Here is a 23,208-nt window from a genome sequence, read left to right as displayed (position 1 = left end):
GATGAAGATTAAGGGGTATTTATTAATATTATGGGCGAATGAGGTTATTTGTTTATTTATACTTCTTATTTTGTTGACCGAAAACAGTTAAAATGTTATATGGTAACAAATATATATAAGATATAAAATCTTATTAATTAGTATAATTACTTTAGTTGTTAAAAATGTTTATTTGCATAGTGGCAAATCAATGATCTTTGACCTAAGTTTAGATGGAAATTATTCACCACTCATAGATTTTTTTTTAAATGAATCACCACTCCTAGATTACCTTTCTTTGGTTATTATCACTTAACACACTACAAAATTTGCAATGGACTTATTCTCATAACTTTTCTAGTCAACAGTCAACACCGCTTTCTTTAAAACAAATTTTGATTCCGCCATTTCCTTGATATTTTGGACCGGAGAAGAAGGAACCGACCTAGTTACATGGGTAGGAGCCATGGCCCTATTCTCTTACGTTTACGTAATCGATTTACAATCATTTTCTTTGAAATATGTTTTACAATTTCTTTTGCTTGAAACTACTATAGGATAAAACGGAAGACTTTTTATGTATGACCCTTAAAAACATATATTTGGAACTCATAAAAAGCTAGACTAACTTAAGCTGACGACTCATTTCCACACTCCTATAAAAATCTAGACAAATACAGTAATTTATCGTTAAATGAGAAAGATGGAAACAAATCTAGTGAGTGATCAACAATATAACTAAATTAGAGGAGAGACTAGTACAGTAGGGTTGGGCAGAGAGAATATAGTGACGATGGCTTTGGTTCTTGGTGTGAGTGGACAACACCTGGAGTGAAAAGACGATATTACCCCTGAAAGAAGTTAGCGGCAAGGGGTAACTTGTGGCAGAGGTACAAAACTGCATGGGGACAGAGAGGGAAAAGATGACCAGTGGAGTGTGTTTTTGAATGGTTACTTAATAAAGAAGGAGAAATGTTGAGTCAATCAATCAAATCTAACTGTTCCATTTCATGTCGTTGTGGACCATGTGAATTTTTTTCACTTGGTTTTCGTTTTTTGTTTTTTGTTTTTTGGACTTTTCGCTCTTATACAAAAACAAAATAGGCGTATAATTTCTCTTAAAATTGTGTTTATTTAGCAACAGAATAATTTTTTACAAAATAGATGTTTTTTTTTCCATCAGATCTTATTTATATATATTTTTAATGTTATTTGAAAAAAGAAAAATATAGCATATATATATATATTGACATTTAAATGTAGGCTATGTAGCATGAATATATATTTTAAAAGTATATATATATGTATATATTTTAAAATTATTGTTTTCTATACCTAAGTGTATGGAACAGTGGAAGTCTGGTAGATTGTACAAACCACCTTTTCAATTGACTTTTATAAAACCCATCGATTGTTATATATTCGATACAAATTGTAACAAAAAATCAAACCCAAATTTCAAATGGTTTGCTTCTTTTATATAATTATTGAGATTATAAAGTTAAGATCATTAGATTTTCCTTAACAAAAAAAAAAGATCACTTAATTGAATGGAAATCCGTTTATCGATCTCTCACATATGAGGGTTATTACTTATTAGTTATTAGACTTGTATTCTATAGTCTATACTTTGTTTGTTGTGTGTTTAATACTTGTAGTCTATAGTATTTGCCATTAATAGCAATGACATGAAGCTTCTCTTTATGCTACATTTGGTGGTGGGGATATCTTTATCTTATACTTGTAGCCTACTAATTTATTCAAATTTCCAAACAAAAGGAGTAATATATCCATTGAATTTGTAATCCTCTACATACATTTTTTTTTCCTTTTAAAAAGTTTAACATATATTAATAAGATACTATTTTGGTTTTAAAACATGCCATTACAACTATAAATCAAATAATCAATACTGCCAAATTTTTAATTAAAATGAAAAAAAAAAAGAATAGATATGACACAGAACTTTGTTTTATCCTCAAAATTTACATATGTAACGAAATATAACCAAAAAAATCCATCTTTATTTCTATTTATATTTGTGGAAATAATTGCTTATTGTGGAGTGTGGACTGGAGCAAGGAGGCATGGTAAAAGAAGAAGCCAGAAGCCTACGATAATTGAGTAATTAACGGAAAAGTTTATCAGAACACAAACAGTTTATTAACCCATTCAACTTTTTCCGTACAATGATTAAATATGCTGTTCTTACTTTTGGGAACAAATCCACGATTCATTACAAAATATATTATCAATTCAAATATAAATAAGCATATTGTATACAGAATATATTACCACACTTTACATTGATACATTCTTCCTTTTGTCCAAAAACATATATACAAAATACTGGAACTGTTTTTTATCAAGTTCCAAATTACAAACATATTGTTTTAGCTTTTGATAAAAAGAAAACATGGTATTGATTTTAGCTGTGTAAATAGAGAGATATAGTTTCAATAGTTCAATGAAGGATATAGATAATCCCATGTTGTTGTTGATACCTGTTTTCAGACACGGTACAGCTTAATAACCTGATCGATCTTGGCTCGACAGACGGGACATCCCCAATTCTTGGATTTGATCTCCTTCAAGCAAGACATACATCCCGCGACATGTCCACACGGGACACAGACTGCTTCAGATGGAGCATCGAGACATATCGCACACGTTCCAGTGTTCCCGTCTTCTTTCCTTTCACCTTCTGTTGAAGCTGGAAGAGAAGCAGCAGATGGGAGATCGACTGGTGTTGAATCGATTGATGGGTAATGAATTGGACCATCGTCTACTGTAGCTATATCATCATCTGTCAATGGAGGAGCTGATGGTGAAGATTCTAGCACAATGCCAATTCCATGGCTATTGAATCCAAAGGCACTTGCTTTTCCTGAGGGAGGTGCAGTTGATGAGCTTGGACCGGATGAGGAACTTGCTTGACCGATGGAATGGTGATTGAGATTTGATGGGTCACTCATAGTAGTGTGAAGTGAGGCGTTCATTCCCATGGCTAGTCCATCTTCTGATGGTGGTGGTGGAGCAGATGGTGGTGCTTGGAGGAAGACCGGTGGATGCATCGGCTGTATACATATATTCCAAGCAAGTTTCAATACTTAGAACCAAATAAGGAAGAAAAGAAACAAGAAATCCAATGGATGTTGTTTATGACATTACCTGTGGAATCCCTTTACATGCATCACAAAACCACTTTAGCTGTTGGCTGTCACCTTCAGTCGAAGGTGCGAATTTAAGACGTGTTTCTGAAAGAAAGAAAGATTAGAAAAACTTAACATGCTTCTACATCACCGAAACAAAAAAATAGTAAAGCAAGAGCAGAGATAAAACAGAGACATTAATTTAGATACTTTCTTGGTTAACTTATATATGGAGGCAGAAAAATTACTATACGAAACTAAGGATAGTTTGTCAACAACTATACAGTGTAGACTTACGCCTAACTACTTGAGGCCTACGTCTCCCGTGGGAGGCGCAGACCCTTCGTTTCTTCATCCTGCGGCTTGGGACTATCCACCAGAATAAAATTCAATCAACATCCACAAAACTAGAGGTTGCATGTCAACAACATACAAAAGTGCTGGGAAAATTACTTGTGGAGTTATCAACGATCATCACTGAAGTATCGGACTGCTTCGCTTTTGGTTCTTCCAAGTTTGCTTTCCACAAAGGCATCACTGTGCGTGGCTGTGCATCCTGATTACATCAGATCAGTTTTGTAGACAGATTAGCCAAACATGCAAGGCTTAAAAGCATTAAAAGTTACACGTCATGATTTTATTATTGTTTAATGATGATCATACTTGCAGACTAGCATACACAACCAGCTCCAACTTGAAAGGCTTTGTAGGGTTTCTTGAACCAGTAGGTACAATGACTACCCATCTGCAAATCGTAAGGTTTAAAGAAGATTCAACGCCATGAAGAGAAATGTTTTCCTCAGATTCAGTGAAAGAAACGAGTAAAAAAGAAATATAATGGTGAAGTTTAATGGATGGATACTCACACTCTTCTTGAAAGAAGCTGCGGAGCAAATAAGTCGAGAAAGGTAGGGCCGTAAAATTCACGCATCCAACCCGAGAACAAGCAGATGTGTTTCTACAGAATCCACAATAAAAAAAAAACTATTAATCCACAAAGTAGTCATATCATTCAAAAGTCTGTTAGAATAAATGATCAAACAGGTATTACAAACATACCTCAATTGCACGTACAACATTGCTAAACCCTTTGACTCTAGCGACCTCAAGTGGTGTCTGACAATCATCATTAAGAACAAGTGGATTCGCTACAAGAAAATGGGATTACACCATATGAGATAAAGACACCATAAGTATTCACTGACCTCACATTCATCGAGTTGTATGAGAAGACAAACACTTACCACCGTGAGAAAGAAGTAACTTAACAGTGTTCTCAAGACCTCTTTTTGCAGCATGGTGCAGAGGAGTCCCAGCATGACGACCTGAAGAGAAACACATATGACCACATTAGCTCAATCACACTCTAAAACCAAAGCATCTAATATCACAGAACTGATTCAAAATACCTCTAACAGAATCAACAATGTCTCAAACTCCAAACACATTCCACTAACTTCAACTTAACAAGTTGTTACATTTCAATGATTATCACCGGATCCTAACTAAGCATTGAGTCAGCTACTCAAAGCTAGGATTACAAGAAAAGTTAAGATCTTTGACATACCAGGACGATAAGCATTAACATTAGAACCCAACTCAATCAAAGTCTTAGCAACATCAAATAGCTCGGAGTTCATACAAGCCAAGATCAACGGAGTTTTTCCTTCTCTATCCATCCACTGCAATCCCAAAAACACACACAAAATCAATTTGAACCCTTAATTTCAATCAATTCAAAACAAATTTGATTAAACAAAAATGGAGAACAAACCAACCTCAAGGTCTCCACCATCTCGATGAAGAGCTCGAATTCCTTCAGAGTTACCATAACTAACTTGCTGATACAGCAATTCCCCTTTTGATTGCTGTTGTCCCATTTTTGCTCACAGATCAGAAAGAAGACGAAAGGTGGAAACTTTACATAACCCACGAGCAAAAGCTTCAATCTTTAGGTGTTGAATCGATCGAGAGAAACAAAAATCTCGGGAAAATTGAATTTTTGATCGAACAAAGAGAAGAGATAAGAGAAAATATCTAATTCACACAGTTGGATGGATATTTAATTTTTCCTTAGCAAAGAAGAGTTCTGAGAAATTCAGAGGAAACAACAACTTTGTAATTCACGTTTGACGTTTCTTCCTTCTATAGAGTTTACTGGATTTTATAAAATGCTCCCTATAGTTTAGGATATTTCATCTTTGTATCCTTTAACTATTTTTTGGAGATGATTTTTTGGATATTATAAACCATTCATTAACCATTTTGAAAAATATGTGAGTTTTTTTTCATGATCAGTATACTTAAAAAGTATAAGTTTTGTAACCATATTTTATGTTACACTAAACTTCATATATATTTTCTTATATTATTTAAAATATTAAAAAATCTTCTAATGATTATTTTCAATGGCATTGTGATGTAGAGGTCCTAGAGAAATGACATTTAATCTCTCACATGATGTGGGACAAACATTTAGTGTGTTAGTAGATGTAAAACAAAGAGTTATAATAAATAAATGTGACAAATTGTAAAAAGAATATGAAACGAAAGTTGATAATAAGATGAGGTAAGTAAAAAAAATGTGACTACATTTGTAGTAAATTGTGATCTTTGTAAATATACAAAACAAGTAGTAATGATAAAGAGATGGAACTCTCCAATCCAAATTATTTTTGCGATTGTTGTATATAGATTAAAGTCTCAAATATAAAATTGGTTAAATTAAAACTTGTCATATATTTGAAAGGATTCTATATTTAAAATTGTTGGAATCTTTTAAGTCTTAAAATAATTTATACCAAAAACTGTTTTGAAATATTCGAAAAATATTAGTTGTTAAAAGTTCGTTCATTTGAGTATATTGGGGGGAAAAAATCTTAAATAAAAAGTTGTTAGCGCTTAAAAAATAAAAATAAAATAGAGATGTGAAAAATACAATAAATTTAAATGAACATAAATGTAATTAAAAGACTCAGCTCGTTTGTATACAAAATTATACGTTAGTATATAACTCGGTTCATACATTACTGTTAACATGTGACAATGTACTAGCAGTAGTGACTACTTCTCCATTTTGCTTCTGTAACTGATACAAATGAAAACAATAAATAAACTTACACACATATGACTAGGTTTCAGAATCTGGTTCCTTCTCATTGCTCTGTTCAGGTACCGACGGATCAGACGGTGGTTGTGGAGCAACAGGTGAGTCGGAAGCCGTTGGATTCGATGATGATGATGATGATGATGAATTTGAACTATAACACTTAAGCAACCTATCTTTGTTTTTGGTCCACCAATCTTCTGCTTGATGCTCATCAAATCTTTTTTTACTAAATCTAACTCGTCGAAAGATCTTGTTACCATTCATGTCTACCTCATAAGTCACATAAACACCAGGCTCAAATTGTTCTTTACTTTCTTTTCCACTTATTCTTGATGATGAAGCTTCTGTACTTGGTGCCCTTGATGAACTCGATGTCTCGGTTATACTTGAGTTAGAAGGTACTTGTTCCTCTGTCTTTTGATATGTTTCTTGTTCTTGTCCCGAAGTTGTAAGTGGAGATGTTTCTGATACTTTGTTTGCGTTTAGATAAGCTTCAGCTTGAGAGTTAATGGATTCAAATGCTTCACTCTCTGATACTTCTGGAGGTAATTTCTCCTTCAATTCTTTTAACTGAAATAGAAAATATCATATGATATGTTGCAACAAAAAAAAAAAGATTCTTTGAGCATAAAACAAATGAAGCAAACCTGTTCTGCAACAGACTTGAGTGCTTCTGTTGCTGCTTTATGTTTTGAAGATTGTCTTGCAGCTAATTCAGAAGCGTCTTTAGCTGCTTTTTGAAATCTTTCAATCTCTGTACCTTGATTATTACATCTCTGCTTCAAATTCTTAACCTAAAAGTTTGAGTTGTTCCAATAATGAGTTAGGTTTATTATATTGTTAGTGTTTGGTGCTTGAAAACAAGAAAAAAAGTAATGAAGATACCTGACTATGCAGTTTTGTCATTTCTTGGTTCATAACTTCGTTAGTCTTCCTTAAACTATCGATAACACTTCTTGAAAATCCAGAAGTGCGTGGAGGGCTCGGTCTTCTTGCATAAGGAGAGGATGATCTTGGAGGTGGAGGCGGTGATGGAGATGATGGTCCAATAACAAGTGTACGTGGTGGAGTAGTAGTTGGAGCAACAACAGGTTTGAAAGCATTTTGAATGGCGCTAAGCGAACTTGGGAATGCAATGTCTTTAAGTTGTTGGAGAGATGGAACTTGCGAGGCACGAGCATTAGAAGACTCAGGTGTGAATCCAGGCCTTGATGATGACATGACTGAATTTTTATTTGCGGACAAGAGAACTTTCGATGACCTTGTTGTTTCTCTATCAGTTCTTACTGATCCATCTATTGACCGTCCTGGAGTTGCAACATTCCTGTTTACATTAGAACTATAACCAGACTCCGCGGCTTTAAGTTTGCTGTAACAAGCATCACATACGCGATGTGGTTTCCCCGGAGTTGGAGCTAAAGCTGCTTTTAAAGCTTTCTTTGAGCTACAAGCATGACAATGGACTAAACCACAGTTATAACAGTTATGCCTCTTCCGGGTAAATCCGAATGCTTGACGACATCCGGAGCAGATTGACTGATCTGCTCCGGATACCCACTTATGTATACATATACTTGACGTAAAGTTTGAGCCGCAAGATAAACTCTTCACATGCCTATCTCTCAAGGCTTCAACCAAAGTTGGTGTTCTTTTATCCTCTGTATCTCCATGTCCTAATCTTCCATTAGCACCTTTTCCCCACGTGAAGACTTCACTTCTAGATGTCAAAACCGCGACATGGTGAGCTCCGCACGCGATTTCTTCCACGAATTCTCCGACTAATCTATCTTGAACCAAGCATGGTAATTTACCATCAGAGATTGAGTTACCTAGCTGACCATGAGCGGTACCACCCATAGTAAAAACATGTCCAGAAGTTGTGAGTGCGACGGTAAATGTATGCCCACAAGCAATCTTATGAAAGTTGTAGTCAATAAGAGAAGATACACAAGTTGGAAGCAAGTAAGTCTCTTTGTTTCCGTGTCCCAACCTGTTTTTGTCACCATCACCCCAAGTAAACAACTTCCTAGATGACATACTCGTAGCGGTTTGACCCATAACCTCGACAATCGCTGCGGTATGCCAAATACTACAAGCTACTTTCACCGTTTTCAAACCGTTTAATGATTGTACTTCCTTAGGATATGAAACACTTTCTCTGTTTCCATGACCTAAAACGCCAAACGCTCCATCACCAAACGTGAATAGCTTCCCGTTCGCAGTAGCTAAAGCTGAATGCCATGTTCCACAAGCAACTGAGAGTACTTGAAGACCTTCTAAAGGACCAGAGACTCTTTTAGGTATCCAATGGCTTATATCACTACCATGTCCTAATAGCCCAACATTATGGATTCCATCTCCCCATGAAAACAAGTCACCAGAGGTAGATACAACACAAGTATGATATTCTCCACATGCAACAAAGTCTATGTTGGTTAGAGCAAGAAACTCAACGAGTTTTGGACGACTAATATCTACTTGTATACCATGTCCAAGCCTTCCTCCAACTTCTTCTCCCCAAGTAAAAACCTCTCCTTGTCTTGTCACAAGCGCAACGTGCCTTACACCGCAAACAATCTGGTGAACATCGAGAACAACATTTGATTCCAAAGGTCTTGGAGTTAGTACATCTGTTTTCACAGTTTCATTGCTAGCAGTTCCGTCTGGTAATATCCCTTCAGTCCAAACTTCACCCCAAACGTAAACATCACCTAATGATTCAATATCATCCGGACCAGATCCTCCACTTGAACAACTTGGTGTGCTTGAGACACTGATCCGAAAACCATCTGTACTTGGTCTTAACATGTTTCCACGTTCATATCCCACATCTGAATTGTTCTGATAGCCTAAGTCAATTGATGTTCTACCTCGTGGAATATTGCTTGGGACAAAGTCTATAGATTGACGACCAACAGAGAAAGTGTCACTATCATGTATCTGAATAACAAAAATGAATCAATGCATTATAAATTTGACTACATATAAGATATATAACATAATGTATAGAAATTATGAAGAAAACATACCTCAGGGATTTCACTTCTGGCGCGTCGATTACGACTTTTTTCAATCAAAAATTTAAGGGCAGCAAACCACACCTCTGTCTCAGCTTTGTCCTTACAAATCTGTTCAAAAAGAAAAGAAAAAAAGAACATATGTAATAAGTGAATGTTCAATTTTACAATCTAAGTTGAAATGTTCTCTTTACTAACCAGATCAAGTGACCTTTCTCTGTTGTTATATAGAAGTGAAAATGATAAGTGATCTTTCTCTGGACGTAGAAATCTCTTAAAAACAGCCTATTCATGAAAAATGGTTAGAAACCGAAAAAAAGAACTTGCTTTTAAGTAAAAGATTCGGTTAAACTCACAGTTCTTTGTCCCGGGACAATACGAGAAACTTCAAATAACTTCAAACCTTTTTCTTCTCCACGCGAGAACCAAATCAACGTTTTTTCATCCTATATTAATAAACATGGAGTGTCATCATATACTATGAGCGCAATGTAATAGTAAGCACGATATATGGAGAACATACTAGCACAAAACATATGTATAGTTTGTATAACATATATAAACGAGACATCGAAAAACATCGCATACCGGAGAAAGCCTGAATGCGCGGAATTTAGGTTTCCCTTTCCGACTATACTTGAGTAATTGAGTTCCCTTTTTCAATACGACAAGTGCCTACAACAAAATGAAAAAAGTGAATTATAATATGTGGTAAATGTGAAAGTAATATCATTGAACATAAAATAAAATAAAATAAAATAAAATAAAATAAAAACATAAAATTTGTTCTCTTATTTCATTTCTTATGGCTGAAAAGGATCTCCAATATAGTACTAAGATAGAAGGAAAACAAACTTGGTCGACGTCACGCTCGTGATAGATATAACAACTAGCAGGATCTGCCATTCCATCTGAGAAACCCGAAAGAAGAACGTCGGATAAACTCAAGAAGCATCAAGTGTTGTAATTCACCTGTCTTCATAGATTCATTTGTCGTCGATTCCTTTCTCTAGCTTGATCCGCTTCAAGTCTCATCCAAAATCATTTAAACTTATCTTCAATCTATCAAAACATATCTACACACAAAAAATCTTGGGAAGTTTTTCAGTTTGGAATAATGATATGAGGAATTGTAAGAATGGTTCAGTGGTGAGATAATATTTTTTTGTGAGAAGATTGCCATTTTAGGAATGCTTGAAACCACCATAGATTTAGCTCAGACTTTGGCGCTCTTCCTTCTTTCTTACCACGTTTTTCTGTCTTTTTATTTTTAATTTAATACTTTATGATTAACATTTAGCTTAAAATAGACATTTAGTTGATGGTTGTTACGTGACGTTGTGAGGAAGAAATAAGATTAGACCAATTCAATGGAACACTAAACATGTTTTACGACCATGATCAATTTCAATCTACCCTTGATCTACAAATATTGAAATAGAACTAGAATTGAAAATTGTGTTCCACGCAAAAAGAAACAGCATCATAGAATTTAGTAGCTTGTAGTTCGTACAATACAACATAAACTTCCAATTAGAATTTTAGAGTAACAGTGTGATTTTTAACATTTTTATATGTTGTTCATCTTTGTATAAATCTTCGTTAATCTTTTACTGCAATGATGAGGCTAGGGAAGTACTTACAACCATTGTTGTTATTAAATCACAAAAACGGGAAGGTAACTAATAAGGGAAATTGAGAAGACCGACCGTTATCAAATGTGAACAAAAACGATAACATATATGGATAAGCAATACACACAAATTGCATTTCAATCATTGAAACATGATACTAGTAATTTATAAGACAATGAGGTTCAATTATTTATGACCTTCAAGTAAAGTATCTAAGACTAATTTTTCCTTGATAACCATTGTGATTTCTTCCAACACATCATTCTTTGCAAAAAAAAAAAAAAAAAAAAAAAAAGAGTTGCTGATGGCTCTTTTGCAGTTTGGCAAGAAGAAAAATGTGGTGAAACTGGCAAGGAGGAGCTTTATTAACAAGCTCAGATCGAAAGTTAGAGACCTCGAGATTGCTACATCGGTTAGAGATTTTTGATTTCTCGTCTCCTTCATGTCATGTCGCACTGTCTTATCGTTCATTTCAAAGCAAGGTATCTTCAAAATACAAGCTCGAGGCAACGTTCTCGGTTTCTCGAGTACTTGTCTCGTCCTTTTTCCAAGGAAAGGTATTTTAGAAGGCATAGTGATGAGAGCACTATCTGGCAAATCTGCAAAGAGAGATCTTTTCTTGAGTTCCAAGAAAGGTTCATTCGAAGTTCTATTGATCTATTTATTCTTCTTCCTGTCTTTGTTTCTCCTACTTGTGCGTCTTTTTGTTTGTATTTCTACAAAATAAGATTGATGCTGACCAAAAAAAAGATTGAGGATTGACAATTGATTCGTTTGTACACTGCTTGATTGTCTTTTCTTTATTCTTTTCAAGAAAGCTTTTCAAGTCACTCTTGTGTTGACAAAAATATATCAATCCTCTCTTGTATAAATTGGTACTATTTCCCAGTTTTAGATTGAATAAAACATTTTATATGTAAAAGTGGATAAATAGGTTACTAATTGCCAGTTGATTCTTCTGCTCACTGTAAAGTTTATTCGTTTTTAGGTCAAACGAATGGTTTTCAGTTTCTAGCTACAAGCTGATTCACCATTTATATGCTTGAGTATTTGAATGTATATAATCCATAAAATAACTCAAGCGATAACACATGTAAGCAAAGTTGATTATTTTTAAGTTCATGGAACCAGAGAAAACCTTAAACCTGATCAATATTAAAGTTCCTAAAGGAAAAAAAGAAAAAGGGACTTGGCTAGATTGGTGCGAGAATTACAAGTCAAAATTGGAACAGAATTCATACAAAGTCCTTTGTGTTTGCCTCCTCCAAGAGATCAGGCCAAATCTTTATTGGATTTGGGCTAAACTTGGAACATAATTCATAAGAACTGAGCATGATGATCTTAACGCAGAATCTCTACCATGATCATCCAAATCTTGTATGTGATAAATTTCTCCCACAATGTGTAAGACTTTTTGGGAGATCCAACACACTAAAGATTTGTTTTGCTCGTCGACCAAGAAACTCATCCCATAATCAAACATATCCACTCTCGGCTTAATGATTTGTATTGTTAAGAACTTGCTCCATGACACGACTGATCCGAGACTAGTTGTCACCCATACATTTAAGTCTTCTGAAGTTGTTGACCAATTATAATAACCAAACAGACAGAGTTGCTCTTCTCTAACCACTGATAAATCCGTAACCAGATAAGGAAACGGCTGAGGAAGAGACAGACTTTGAAATCTCTCGGTTGAAAAATCAAAACTTAGGAAGTATTTATATGGAAAATACCTATTACGAACAACCCAATAAGTACTTCCTTTCACAGACACGGGATGCTTTTGTCTTATAGACAGTTCGGTAGTCGCACCATGAACCCTCCAAGAATCATTGGTGAAGTCATAGATTTCGTACTCAATCTTGAAGTCACCTTGAACATGGACTTGACTAATCACCCTCAAGACTTTGTATTTCTTGCAGGAGGATTTGTTGTCATAACCAAGAGCATAAAAGTCTGATTCCTTGTAGTAGCTGTGTCTAGGTTTAATTAACTTGGCTTCTCCTGAACATGGATTCCAAACCTCGAGTGTATTCTCCTTAATGGAGCAGAGCAATAACAAGCCATCACAGTGAAAGACGTTAGAAATGTGCGGATCTTTAAGGTACAATCGAGATCCTAACTCAAAAGATTGAGCAACGTTGTTGTGAACTCCATGGAGATTGACACTTGCTAAGTAAACCCTAGAATCCTTCAACATGATAATCAGAGGCTCCTTTGTTGCATTAGCAGAGTGCTTCTTAGCAAAACTCCCAGTTTTCGATAGAGCGTTCCATTGTTTCGATGTTGATCGCAATCGTGCCAAATATTTAGCCGGAACCCTAGAAAGTATCTCTTCTTGCAATTCCACCGGAAGGCTTCTCCACTCCATAGCTACAAGGAAAAAACGACCTAATCCCTAATTATACAGCACTTGTGATTAAATAACTTTGTCAATCAACATCAAATTCGGTAATTAGAATATGAGAGCGAGAGATGGAGAGAGAGCAAGCCGACCCAAGCTTGCCAGCAAATTTAGCAGAGAGCTCACCCTTTCTTTCTCCGAGAGTCGCAAGCAAGCTAAAAAGACCTAATCCTTACTATACCTAGGTTTTCTATTTTAAAACAAACTGAGCCAAGAAAGACAATTTAACAATTTTTCGCAAAGAAGTACCTAATAATGCAAAACTTCTTAAAACAACAAGAATTTAAAGAAACGGGTTGACTAAAATATCTTAAAAACAGAACTTGTCACTAGGGGATACTCTCCTCTGTTAACTAACTATCATCAATAATCTGCTCCAAGATGAGATATTGCAGCGCGATCGAATACTTGGCGCTTCTCTCGGATGTATCATTACTTGTCAATAGAAACGATCCATCACCATGACCTTCATCACATTAAATGGATATCACAAACTAAGCGTCAGCAAAATGTTGTAATGTTTATAGGAACATAAAAAACACAAAACCTTTTATAGTAAAGATCTTCGGAATCCATCGTTTGTAGATGAACAACGACCTCGGAGAGTCTCCATGGTTAGTCTCAGATAAGACAAGCTCGCACAAAGCTTTCCTACTAAAACCAAAGCACTCATATAACCATTTTGCAAAATACCAACTAGTCATGGAAAATTGAAAAAAGGTTCACTCACTTAGCATCAACTATAGCATTGTGGCATAGAGCAAGAGTCCGAACCATCGCCATGTCTCTAGCCCGAGAATTCATCACCGAGTTCCTAATTTAACAACTCGAGTCATGAATTTTGTATCATCATCATCATCATCATCATCATCATTCTTATAATGGATTTGAGCAAAATCTTGAGCTTACAATTTGCTAAAGTAATCACCAAAATCATCGATTATAACTGCAGATGGTAAATCATCAACATGATGAAGATGAAACGCAGCAAAGTATTTTCTGATTCCTTCATCATCATCTACATATCTTCAATCACAAAATCATCGAATCATTCGCTAAACTAAGTTAAATTAGTTTTCAAATTGGTTTTGTGTTCTTACTTAATCTGGATTCGATTGAATACATCAGAGGAAGGATCGATTCCCTGAGAAGAATTTGAAATTCCTCAATACAAAACCTAACAGAAAGATCAGATGAAGATGGCGTAAAGGTACCTGAGAGAGAAACGGAGGATTGGATTCGATTTTTTTCCGGTGACAGATGAAGACGACACGAGTGGTTGTAGAAGCACTCGCTACATTGAGAGCTAATTGGAAGAGCAGAGAGGTTTTGCCTCTGTAGAGAGGAACAATGAGTGAGACAGAGTAAAGAGAGAATCAAATTTAAGAGAAAAGCGTCTGAGGAAGAAAGATACGAGGAAATTGGACCGGAGAGAAGCGAGAGATTTCCCCGACGGTGATTCTCGTCGCCGGAGCTCCGCTTCGTCGGGAAGAATCTCTCTACCATTTTGTATCAAAGGCCAAAGGGAAATTGAAGCATCAACAATAAAACGAAGCTCCTAAACCGGAAAAAAAACTTCGGTTCGGTTGAATTCGGAGACGGCAAATTTCGATTTGGTTCAGGTTAATAATTATTGGTTCCGAATTGGAAACCTGGTTCGGTCTATAACAAAGCCATCAAACAATTTCGGTTCGGTATACTTGTGTGGTTGTTTAATGTAAACATCCATTTCTTTAATCCATTATCCATTGATTCAAACCCATTTATGTAACAAAGCATTCAATCTATAGACAATAAATTATCAAACACAAATTAATATTTAAGGTACCAAAGAAACGTCATCGTTTAACTTCACACAATTATACCTTTCTCAAATAAAGGGCACAATTTTTTCTTTTCTTTTCTTTTAAGCTACCTTAATTATGTTATGAATTAGATATTCAAAAATTACAATACAAAGCAGTGTCTAAATTTTTAAAAATAATTAGATTATTATTATCTCGATTTTGTTTTTGGTGGGCTATTATCTTAAAGGACAACATCTAGTTTAAGAGTAATCAATAGTTTTCCTTACCAAAAAAAACGTAATCAATAGTTTTATATGTTTTGTATAATTATAATTTAAATATTTTTTGTCATCAATATGGGGCTTAAATTTGGATGATGACGCATAGACGTCGTTAACACATAAACTACAAATGTTTAGAGATTTGAGATTTTAATTAAAAATGTTTATGATCATTAAGCTCCTTTTTCTCAAGTTATTTATTATAAAACTACGTAACTTTACCTTTTCCGCCATAGTTGAACTTTCAAAACCTCATTAGAAAATGATTATAACAGTGAATTAATCTAGTACTTATATTATTTTAATTGCTGTTGTTGTTATAGTGGCATCCAATGTTTGTTGGATAATTATTTCATCAACAAGGCAATATTAATATACGTAGACTCTTTGATTACTTGTCATTGATTATTAATTACTCGTACAAGCTAAACTACTCAATTTTGGAGAAACAAATGAATTCAATTTTTTGAAAACGCAGCCTCTAATTAATACACTAACTACATCACATCAAGAGTTAGAGTGTGTTTTTTTCTCGGTAAACAAAAGCTTTTGAATTTCTTAGCCTTAACTAATTTGCACCATTTCACTTTACTCCTCAAACATGTTAACTAGAGCCCGGCTAAGAGATCTTGTTCCCCGCCGGTTCTAGCCAATACATCGAACCAGAAGTCCATCTCACTGTCAAAAATCATCTCATTATTAGCGGAGCCCAAGTTTTGAAACTCTTGTTGTATCTCAACTAAACCAGCCACTTCTAGGTCATTCGATACGTAGTTGTGTTCATCTTGGCTATACAGTGTCTCTTTCCAGAAGCTTTCATCGATATCCGCACCAAAAGTTTCGAAAGAAACACATTCTTGATCGATAGTACTGATATCTCCCGGTTTGTTATCCATATTAATCTCGTTGCTATAGCCGTCGTGGCTTATGAGTGTCATCGAAGAAACCTCACTTGTCGAAGGCGATGTCGAAAATAAGCTTTCTCCAGAAGGGTTTGATGAATCTGCTAGCTCCGATTCGCTTCTAGTACTGTTCGAGCTCGTTATTACGGATTCAGATTTTGGTTTAGTACCCTTCTTTTTGTTGCTGGTCTTAGGTTTAGCTGGTTGATAATCTTCGAGTCTCTTCTTCAAGTGAGTGTGCCATACGTTCTTGATCTCGTTATCGGTTCTTCCAGGCAGTTTTGCTGCAATCGCTGACCATCTAAAGATGATACCAAAAGGAAAACGAAGAACATCAATACAAAAGTAATTAAAGAGCCGATCATTGTGTAGTTAAAAGAATAGTAGTGCGACCTAGACGTGTGTATAAAGTTACTTTCTTTTGGTGATTTATATATAGTAAGAAAACAAAATAAAACTTGTGTGTCGGTTATATACTTATATGTGAAGTAAAATACCTATTGCCAAGTATTTGGTGTAAGCTGATGATAGCATCTTCCTCTTCTTTGGTGAAATTGCCACGTTTAATATCAGGCTTTAAATAGTTCATCCACCTAAGTCTACAGCTTTTTCCACATCTCAAAAGACCTGTAAATAATAATTACCAATAATTAATGTAAGAAATTTGATCAAAATTAAGAAATTTGATATTATAATTTTTACATACCAGCTTGCTTAGGGAGGGCTCGCCAGTTACTATGTCCATGGTTGAGGATAAAAGAGACCAAGATTTGATCTTCTTCAGGTGTCCATGGTCCTCTCTTCAACCCCATCTTCTCACAGCATGGAGCTCTTCCCATCTCTTTGATTTGTGATTGCTGATAAAAGAAGTTGAAATGTTTTTCTTGTGGTGATGATCAAGATATAATGTGGAGATCAAATTCCTATGAGCTTGAGATCAAATGCTGTTGATGAACATGAGAATGACTGACTAAGGGGTTTGAGTATTTATACTAAAATTGTCAAAAGACATGTGGGAGAATTCAAAAGCATTGGTGAGCTTCTTGGAAAATAGGATGTGAGAGAGAGAGAGAGAGATGTCTTTTTGATTATTGGCAACATAGTCAAAAGTATGTTTTACATAATATTATATCTCATGTGGGAATGAATGATATATATGTTTTAGGGACCGGAGAAAATATTATTATAATAATCGGTCTGCATGTATATATAAATGTGTGTATACAGTGTGATGTTGAAATATGTGGTGTAGTGTGTGATATAGTTTCGAGTAAACAAAGTCGTCGGGTAGACGCACGAAGGGCATTAAAATGAGCCCACACGTATATTTCTTAGAAAATAAACGTTTTAGAGATTGTAAACGACAAACAAAAATCAACGTTGGGTGGATTATGTGTTGACCCAAAAAATCACTATTCATATATCTGCTCGAAAAATTGTTTTACTTTTCTTAGTATTAAACTTAGACATCTTTAGTCTCGGTAGTAATCGTGTTTAGGTTAACAACATCCGTACGTTTTGTATTCTTTCTATTTCTAATTAAGTGTAATTTAAAGATTTTTTATTTTTTTTACTATAAGTGTTGTTTTCACTTTTCTATGCAAAATTAAATGTGTTTAATAGTTTTTAACCAATTATATTTTATATCATATTTTTTTATTGGTTGGATTAATTGTAATTAATAATATTTTTATAAGAAAGAGATAAATTAAATGAGATTTGTATGTTTTCTTAATTTGTGTGCAAAAATTTTAAACTACAAATATTCAAAAATAGAGGGAATAATATTTACTGCATTTACGTTTATTATGACGCCATTTTCAGTCTTTATTTTTAGACTGCTGAATGCCTTAAAACAATTTATTGGTCATAATTAATTGTTAACGTATCGAATAGAAAAAAAACTAACTTTTTCATAAATTATATAAATGATTTTGAGATTCATATAAAATAAATATGTGCTACATAGTTCAGTCAAAAATAATTTACTTCCATTTTATCAAACAATTCGATTAATATGTGTATTTGATACAATACTATAACTACCAAATATGTAACATATTCTAAAGTTTTTTTTTGATAAATAAATTATTCTAAAATTTCCTCACCATTTTATTTTACTTCAAAATCTGGTTATTACAAATTTGCAACTACTGTTTGGGCTTTGAGAAAACAATCCTCTACGAAAAATTACCAGTTTTATACTAGTATATATGCTTTAATATTATTATTACACCAGCCACAAAATCCAAAAATAGAACACGAAAAAATCAATATCTGTCCGCGGGAAAGAGAACAGCTCGTGATAGTATTTGTTGACCAACGCGTTCACACGTATCGCACCCTTTTAAGTTTCAACCTAAAACTTTACCCTTCTTCTGTATTTTGTTAGTATTTGTTAAAATAGAACTCTATTGTTCAAAGTTTCTGGTCAACAAAAGACTGAAAAGAGGCTTACCTACAGGTTTTAGTTTTACCATATAAATTTACACTAACAATTAAACCATCATTATATTTTATTAGAAAACAATAAATAATGTTTAATGAAGAATGATAATGATTAAATGATCATTTATTAAAAAATCTTTTTTGCGTTACTAGTGTTAAATAATTAAAGTACTGTAACATGAAGCATACTGACATATAAAATTTATGTACCCAGTTTATTGGGTCAGAAAGACAAATTATCAATTGCATCATGTTTGGGTTTAGTTAAGGTTTTGCTAGCCTAATAAATATAATATTTATATGTATTTCGTTGTAAACATAATCCACAGCTTAATGTGAAAATCACTTTCATCTCTATCTTTTTGTTTCTTTCTCAGATTTGATATGGTATGAAACCAAAACATCAATTATTTAATTTTGTTTAGTTTATTCAAATTCATCTTTTTTGCCTGAGTTTAGTATTCAACTTTTTATTTCGATTTTTGATTTTGCGATTCTATAAATCCATAATTTTTCTAAATTATGCAATTTTATATATGCAGATATATTAGCATCACCTAGCTTAACCATCTTTAATTATGAAAAAGTTTTTAGTTTTCCATATTGTTTATCAAACATGATATCTCTCTTCATCAAATATTGTTCTAAAAGGTGTTAATCCTAGCACCTTGCATAAAACTAAGGTTGGTACGTGTTGAAAACAAGTGATAAACTTTTTGATGTATTCTAAAATATTAAATTATACTTGGTGAAACTAGTGAAGGTCACTTGGTTTACATTTACAATGTTAATAGTCGATCAACAAAATTTATACACGAGTATTCGATATCATATATACCAAATACCATTGTGAACCAATAGGTAAAGAAAACTAACACAAAATGAATACCGTTTTTGTTATGTGAACGCGTGCAGTTTAAACACCTTGGTACATTTAGACTATTTCTTGGTTCATAATGCTAGTTAATGAATGACAAGAAAAAGTCATATATATTCACATACGTAGGGGATTTTTATTTACCATTTTTTTCTTAAACTTTAGCCTTTTCAAACTCAAATATAAATGCAATTGACTCCAATACAAGAATCGCCGGTAAAATTTTGACTTCATGGAATATATATTAGACCTATAATTAATATGATACACTACATAATTTACAAGCATTCGTATAGCTGAAGAACAGAAGTAGTTGCAAAGCTGTCGCCTAATTAATAAATTATAAATAGTATAAAGTATACATTTTTTTTTTTTTTTTTTGAATAAATGATAATGTATAAGCATGTCATCCTTGACTGACTGTTTAATTTCTAAAATAATTAATCAAATATAGATCACTGCATGTAGTTTTAATTAAAGATTTATGATTCTTAATATTTGATAAGAATTTTTTCAACTCAGAAATTGGAAAAACAGCTGGTATATACATGTTTTCTCTTAAACTTGAAGTATACATTCTGAGTCTACAGTGTACTTATAAACCAGATCATATTCCTAAAATAGCATATAATCGTAGAATTTGATTTTGTAAAAGTAAAAGCTGACTTTTGAAATAAATGATAAGATTGTGAATGTCAACTTCATCAAAGAATTTCAACATAAATCATGAAGGTCTGGTACTGATTTCTAAGAAGTAAAATGATATTATATGTGCATGCAAATTGAAATTCAACAGGAAACAAAAAATTCTTGGGTTTTAAAACGCGTTAGAAAACACAATCGTAAGCAAAAAAAAAAACTAAAGTCGCAATAGTACGTACGGAGTGAGAGAACAAGATGGGGTTGGTACTTTTGTCCTGTCCCCGAAATATGTCAAAGATATTACTATATAATTTGTTTTTTTGTTACAGAGGTATTACTATTACTATACAAATTAGAGGACCATTATTCCACTATTTTCACTTTTTTGGAGCTAATTCTTTCAATAGTATTTTTTGAAAGAACATTGGATTTCCTTTTGGAGACGGGTCTTCTTTCTCTCACGGTCAATAATAGATTTGGTTGCGTAGTAGACACTTGTTAAATTTAGAATATAAATATAAAAATTTGTGTTCACACTCAACAGAATAAGGTAATTCTTTTCTTTTGTTGGATCCTTTATGAGTTTTTTTTTTTTTTTCTCCAAAATTCAGATCGTCTATATTATATGGCACTCTTTAAAAATAAGTCATAGTTTATAAAATATATTTTTTTTCAAAAATTCAGATTCATTTGGTGATTTTACAAGTACAATTGATATGTTTTAATTTGTCGTCGCTTAGATTCCACATACACATAATAAGAAATTGATTCAAAGATAATTTACATGACTACTACACTATTACAAGCCATTATGCTATAATTTTCATAATGGTCACGATGACATCACAATTATACATTATTATGATACAAGTTTTGGGTAATACCCATCGATGTATGGTTTACATTTACAGTGGCTATGTAAACGTATTTAATTAAAGTTGATTTCTCATGTTGGCTAAAATAAGAAATTAGCATACTATATACCTATCTTTTGATAGTAAAATTGCTACTTATTATAATATCGACATTCAAAGTTTGGTAATTTAGCAGACGATCGATCAACGTAGTCAACACTCAACATTTAGCTCCAAATTATGTGAACTCAAGTTTTGAAAACTTGGAATTAATTAGACAATTAATACCTCATCCACTCTATCAAGACTAGACCTACAAAATTCATACAAGATATATTTAGTTGAACATATGTATGTGTACAAAATGTCCAAGATTCTTTTCATAATTACAATTGAATTGAGATACTAATTCATCCGCGTTCTTATCATCACAACTTCTGTGAATACTTTGACTTATATTTCAGTTTGCAATACTTTGGGTTTCTGATAATGAATTGACAATTTTGTTTCAACAAGCGTTTATAGTCTAGATAATCATTTTCAACGAGCTTTTTCTTTTTTAAATGCGGAGACAATTTTATGATAATTTGAGTCTATCTATAGTATGAGAAACCTATTATTATGATCCGGATCGTATTGGAATTTATTATGAGTATTTTAATCCGAAAGTTTGAATAACATCGTTTAATAAGTGAGTAATTTTCATTTGTGGTAGTCTAATTAAAATGGTCAAAACGTGTGAAAAATTCGCTGGATGATTAAGACTCAATAGTTGTATACAGTTGTTGTGAATTAACATCGATTATTTTTAATCTCTATTCAAAAGAAAAAAAAAACGAATACAAAATCTTTCGGATTGGTACTTTGGTCGACTTAAACACAACTAAATAGCGAAGTGTCGGTTCAGTATTATAAACCTCCGAATTCGACTTTTCCTAAGCTATGATTATTTTACTTAAGTACCCAGTGACTGCCAATGACAGTAACATAGTTATACTTTCCAACTTTGTAAATGCTTTTTCCCATTTAAGTATTAAGCTTTTACCACTTGTCGATAGCAAACCAACTTGTCTATATCTAATTTTCTCGTTTTCTCTAAAATAATAGTATTAAGAAAGTAAAAAAGAAGTAATAATGGCTTACCAATGTTTTTTCATTCTTTTTCTCTAAAATAACCATGTGTAGTTCGTTTACTATTTAGAAAATTAAAAAAAAGAACTGCTAAGTAGTGGTTAATCCAGTGGATCAGCATTTATACATTCGCAGTCTCAAGTAAACTCTAATATATTAAGGAATAAGATAATGATTATTTGTCTTGAGTAATCCTAAAAAATATTATAGCACTTTTAAAACAGTCGAAGACAAAATGCAACAACACAAAAAAAAAACGCATAGCAGATTTCAAATTGTTTCGTAAACTAGTGTAGCTGTCATTGTTGGATTTTATAGATGAAAATTGCAGACAAAAATGTTTTTATTTATTTTATTTTGTCTTGTATGTTTGATTCGGTTCTCATTCGAATGCTCAAAATCAAAACATACTTACAAATGGTTTGCTAAACTTAATTTTATGTAATGCGAGATCTAAAATTCTTGTTTTAGGAAATGTGTTGATGCTGTGCAGAGGTTTAAGAAAATGATTTGACCATTTATGTCACTAAAATTTACTTATTTTTTTGGTTAACTAATCTGAAAAAAACTCAAAAGTTAATGGTAATTGAGTTAGGAAAAATTTAGAATGGATAACATTTCGAAAAGTGATTGTCGAAATCGTGTAGATGAAGACAAAACAAGAGAAAACACCATATGCTGATTTCAAATTTTTAAAACTTTCGGATATAGCAGTCGATCGTTTGATAGAAATTAAACCTACGAGTCCGAAAAAAGACGTGAATGTTCACTAATAAGGGCAGTCTATACGTTACACCAAAATTCTAATTTTTTTCTATATCAGTTAGTTTTACGAATATTTCACATATAGGGTCAAATCAAGTTTATGCGCTTTTTGCTACTAGTGTGTTGTCATTCGGAAGATTTTTACAATATTGAAAGATTTAGAGGATTTTTCCTCTTTATCGATCATGAAGTGTTGTGTAGATTTATTTCTCTTGATTTCTCT

At 33.3% G+C, this 23,208-nt stretch overlaps 5 protein-coding genes and 2 long non-coding RNA genes across 11 annotated transcripts; 2 read left to right on the top strand and 5 right to left on the bottom strand.

Moving 5' to 3' along the window:
• Positions 1-2,121: 2,121 nt before the first annotated feature.
• On the bottom strand, positions 2,122-5,270 carry XBAT35 (uncharacterized protein). Of its 2 annotated transcripts, NM_113229.4 has the most exons (10): positions 4,910-5,270; positions 4,699-4,813; positions 4,376-4,456; positions 4,191-4,279; positions 3,998-4,089; positions 3,795-3,876; positions 3,585-3,687; positions 3,429-3,500; positions 3,151-3,236; positions 2,122-3,056 (listed from the first exon to the last, which is right to left on the bottom strand). In NM_113229.4, exons 1-10 carry the CDS (start codon positions 5,009-5,011, stop codon positions 2,490-2,492), a joined length of 1,389 nt encoding a protein of 462 aa, NP_566724.1. In that variant the 5' UTR covers positions 5,012-5,270; the 3' UTR covers positions 2,122-2,489. The 2 variants fall into 2 exon arrangements, with proteins under 2 accessions (NP_566724.1, NP_850628.1); NM_180297.4 differs by lacking the exon at positions 3,429-3,500.
• An 841-nt stretch (positions 5,271-6,111) lies between these two features.
• AT3G23270 (Regulator of chromosome condensation (RCC1) family with FYVE zinc finger domain-containing protein) lies at positions 6,112-10,381 on the bottom strand (the record flags this gene model as incomplete). 2 transcript variants are annotated; one of them, NM_001338622.1, is made up of 8 exons in its annotated part: positions 10,113-10,381; positions 9,846-9,932; positions 9,614-9,703; positions 9,456-9,542; positions 9,270-9,368; positions 7,126-9,180; positions 6,888-7,034; positions 6,112-6,810 (listed from the first exon to the last, which is right to left on the bottom strand). In NM_001338622.1, the coding sequence occupies exons 1-8, from the start codon at positions 10,161-10,163 to the stop codon at positions 6,262-6,264; spliced, it is 3,165 nt and encodes a 1,054-aa protein (NP_001327882.1). In that variant the 5' UTR covers positions 10,164-10,381. The 2 variants fall into 2 exon arrangements, with proteins under 2 accessions (NP_001327882.1, NP_188968.1); NM_113228.2 differs by having other exon boundaries at positions 6,262-6,810; positions 6,888-7,019; positions 9,456-9,530; positions 10,113-10,351.
• AT3G04435 lies at positions 10,264-10,589 on the top strand. The gene has a single exon (NR_141097.1). It is a non-coding gene; the product is annotated as an other RNA (long non-coding RNA).
• A 609-nt stretch (positions 10,590-11,198) lies between these two features.
• AT3G04425 lies at positions 11,199-11,597 on the top strand. Its single transcript, NR_141096.1, has 2 exons — positions 11,199-11,303; positions 11,451-11,597. It is a non-coding gene; the product is annotated as an other RNA (long non-coding RNA).
• Positions 11,598-12,023: 426 nt separating this feature from the next.
• AT3G23260 (F-box and associated interaction domains-containing protein) lies at positions 12,024-13,265 on the bottom strand (the record flags this gene model as incomplete). Its single annotated transcript, NM_113227.2, has 1 exon — positions 12,024-13,265. The coding sequence occupies one exon, from the start codon at positions 13,263-13,265 to the stop codon at positions 12,177-12,179; it is 1,089 nt and encodes a 362-aa protein (NP_188967.1). The 3' UTR covers positions 12,024-12,176.
• A 208-nt stretch (positions 13,266-13,473) lies between these two features.
• On the bottom strand, positions 13,474-14,877 carry AT3G23255 (tRNA dimethylallyltransferase). Of its 2 annotated transcripts, none has more exons than NM_001203024.1 (7): positions 14,713-14,877; positions 14,513-14,633; positions 14,399-14,442; positions 14,208-14,324; positions 14,029-14,112; positions 13,846-13,952; positions 13,474-13,764 (listed from the first exon to the last, which is right to left on the bottom strand). In NM_001203024.1, exons 1-7 carry the CDS (start codon positions 14,802-14,804, stop codon positions 13,652-13,654), a joined length of 678 nt encoding a protein of 225 aa, NP_001189953.1. In that variant the 5' UTR covers positions 14,805-14,877; the 3' UTR covers positions 13,474-13,651. The 2 variants fall into 2 exon arrangements, with proteins under 2 accessions (NP_001189953.1, NP_001078201.1); NM_001084732.1 differs by having other exon boundaries at positions 13,513-13,764; positions 13,846-13,949; positions 14,713-14,818.
• Positions 14,878-15,688: 811 nt separating this feature from the next.
• On the bottom strand, positions 15,689-17,390 carry MYB15 (myb domain protein 15). Of its 2 annotated transcripts, NM_113226.5 has the most exons (3): positions 16,975-17,390; positions 16,766-16,895; positions 15,689-16,569 (listed from the first exon to the last, which is right to left on the bottom strand). In NM_113226.5, the coding sequence occupies exons 1-3, from the start codon at positions 17,105-17,107 to the stop codon at positions 15,975-15,977; spliced, it is 858 nt and encodes a 285-aa protein (NP_188966.1). In that variant the 5' UTR covers positions 17,108-17,390; the 3' UTR covers positions 15,689-15,974. The 2 variants fall into 2 exon arrangements, with proteins under 2 accessions (NP_188966.1, NP_001030747.1); NM_001035670.1 differs by having other exon boundaries at positions 15,773-16,569; positions 16,766-17,389.
• Between the last annotated feature and the right edge of the window lie 5,818 nt (positions 17,391-23,208).

Source organism: Arabidopsis thaliana, chromosome 3 (assembly GCF_000001735.4).
Source record: "Arabidopsis thaliana chromosome 3, partial sequence".
In the NCBI taxonomy this organism is placed as follows: Eukaryota; Viridiplantae; Streptophyta; class Magnoliopsida; order Brassicales; family Brassicaceae; genus Arabidopsis; species Arabidopsis thaliana.
This window is presented reverse-complemented; position numbering and strand designations above follow the sequence as displayed.

Bases quoted from the DNA above. Each gene is read 5' to 3' on its own strand.
- XBAT35 (NM_113229.4), bottom strand. From the start codon at position 5,011: ATGGGACAACAGCAATCAAAAGGGGAATTGCTGTATCAGCAAGTTAGT. The intron at 4,280-4,375 runs GTAAGTGTTTGT...ATTTTCTTGTAG, and splicing joins GTTACTTCTTTCTCACGGTG to CGAATCCACTTGTTCTTAAT. The intron at 3,237-3,428 runs GTAAGTCTACAC...TCTTTCTTTCAG, and splicing joins TAGGCCTCAAGTAGTTAGGC to AAACACGTCTTAAATTCGCA.
- AT3G23255 (NM_001203024.1), bottom strand. From the start codon at position 14,804: ATGGTAGAGAGATTCTTCCCGACGAAGCGGAGCTCCGGCGACGAGAAT. The intron at 14,325-14,398 runs GTAAGAACACAA...TTGTGATTGAAG, and splicing joins TTCAATCGAATCCAGATTAA to ATATGTAGATGATGATGAAG. The intron at 13,953-14,028 runs GTGAGTGAACCT...CTTTGGTTTTAG, and splicing joins AATGCTATAGTTGATGCTAA to TAGGAAAGCTTTGTGCGAGC.
- MYB15 (NM_113226.5), bottom strand. From the start codon at position 17,107: ATGGGAAGAGCTCCATGCTGTGAGAAGATGGGGTTGAAGAGAGGACCA. The intron at 16,896-16,974 runs GTATGTAAAAAT...TATTATTTACAG, and splicing joins AGCCCTCCCTAAGCAAGCTG to GTCTTTTGAGATGTGGAAAA. The intron at 16,570-16,765 runs GTATTTTACTTC...TATCATCTTTAG, and splicing joins CACCAAATACTTGGCAATAG to ATGGTCAGCGATTGCAGCAA.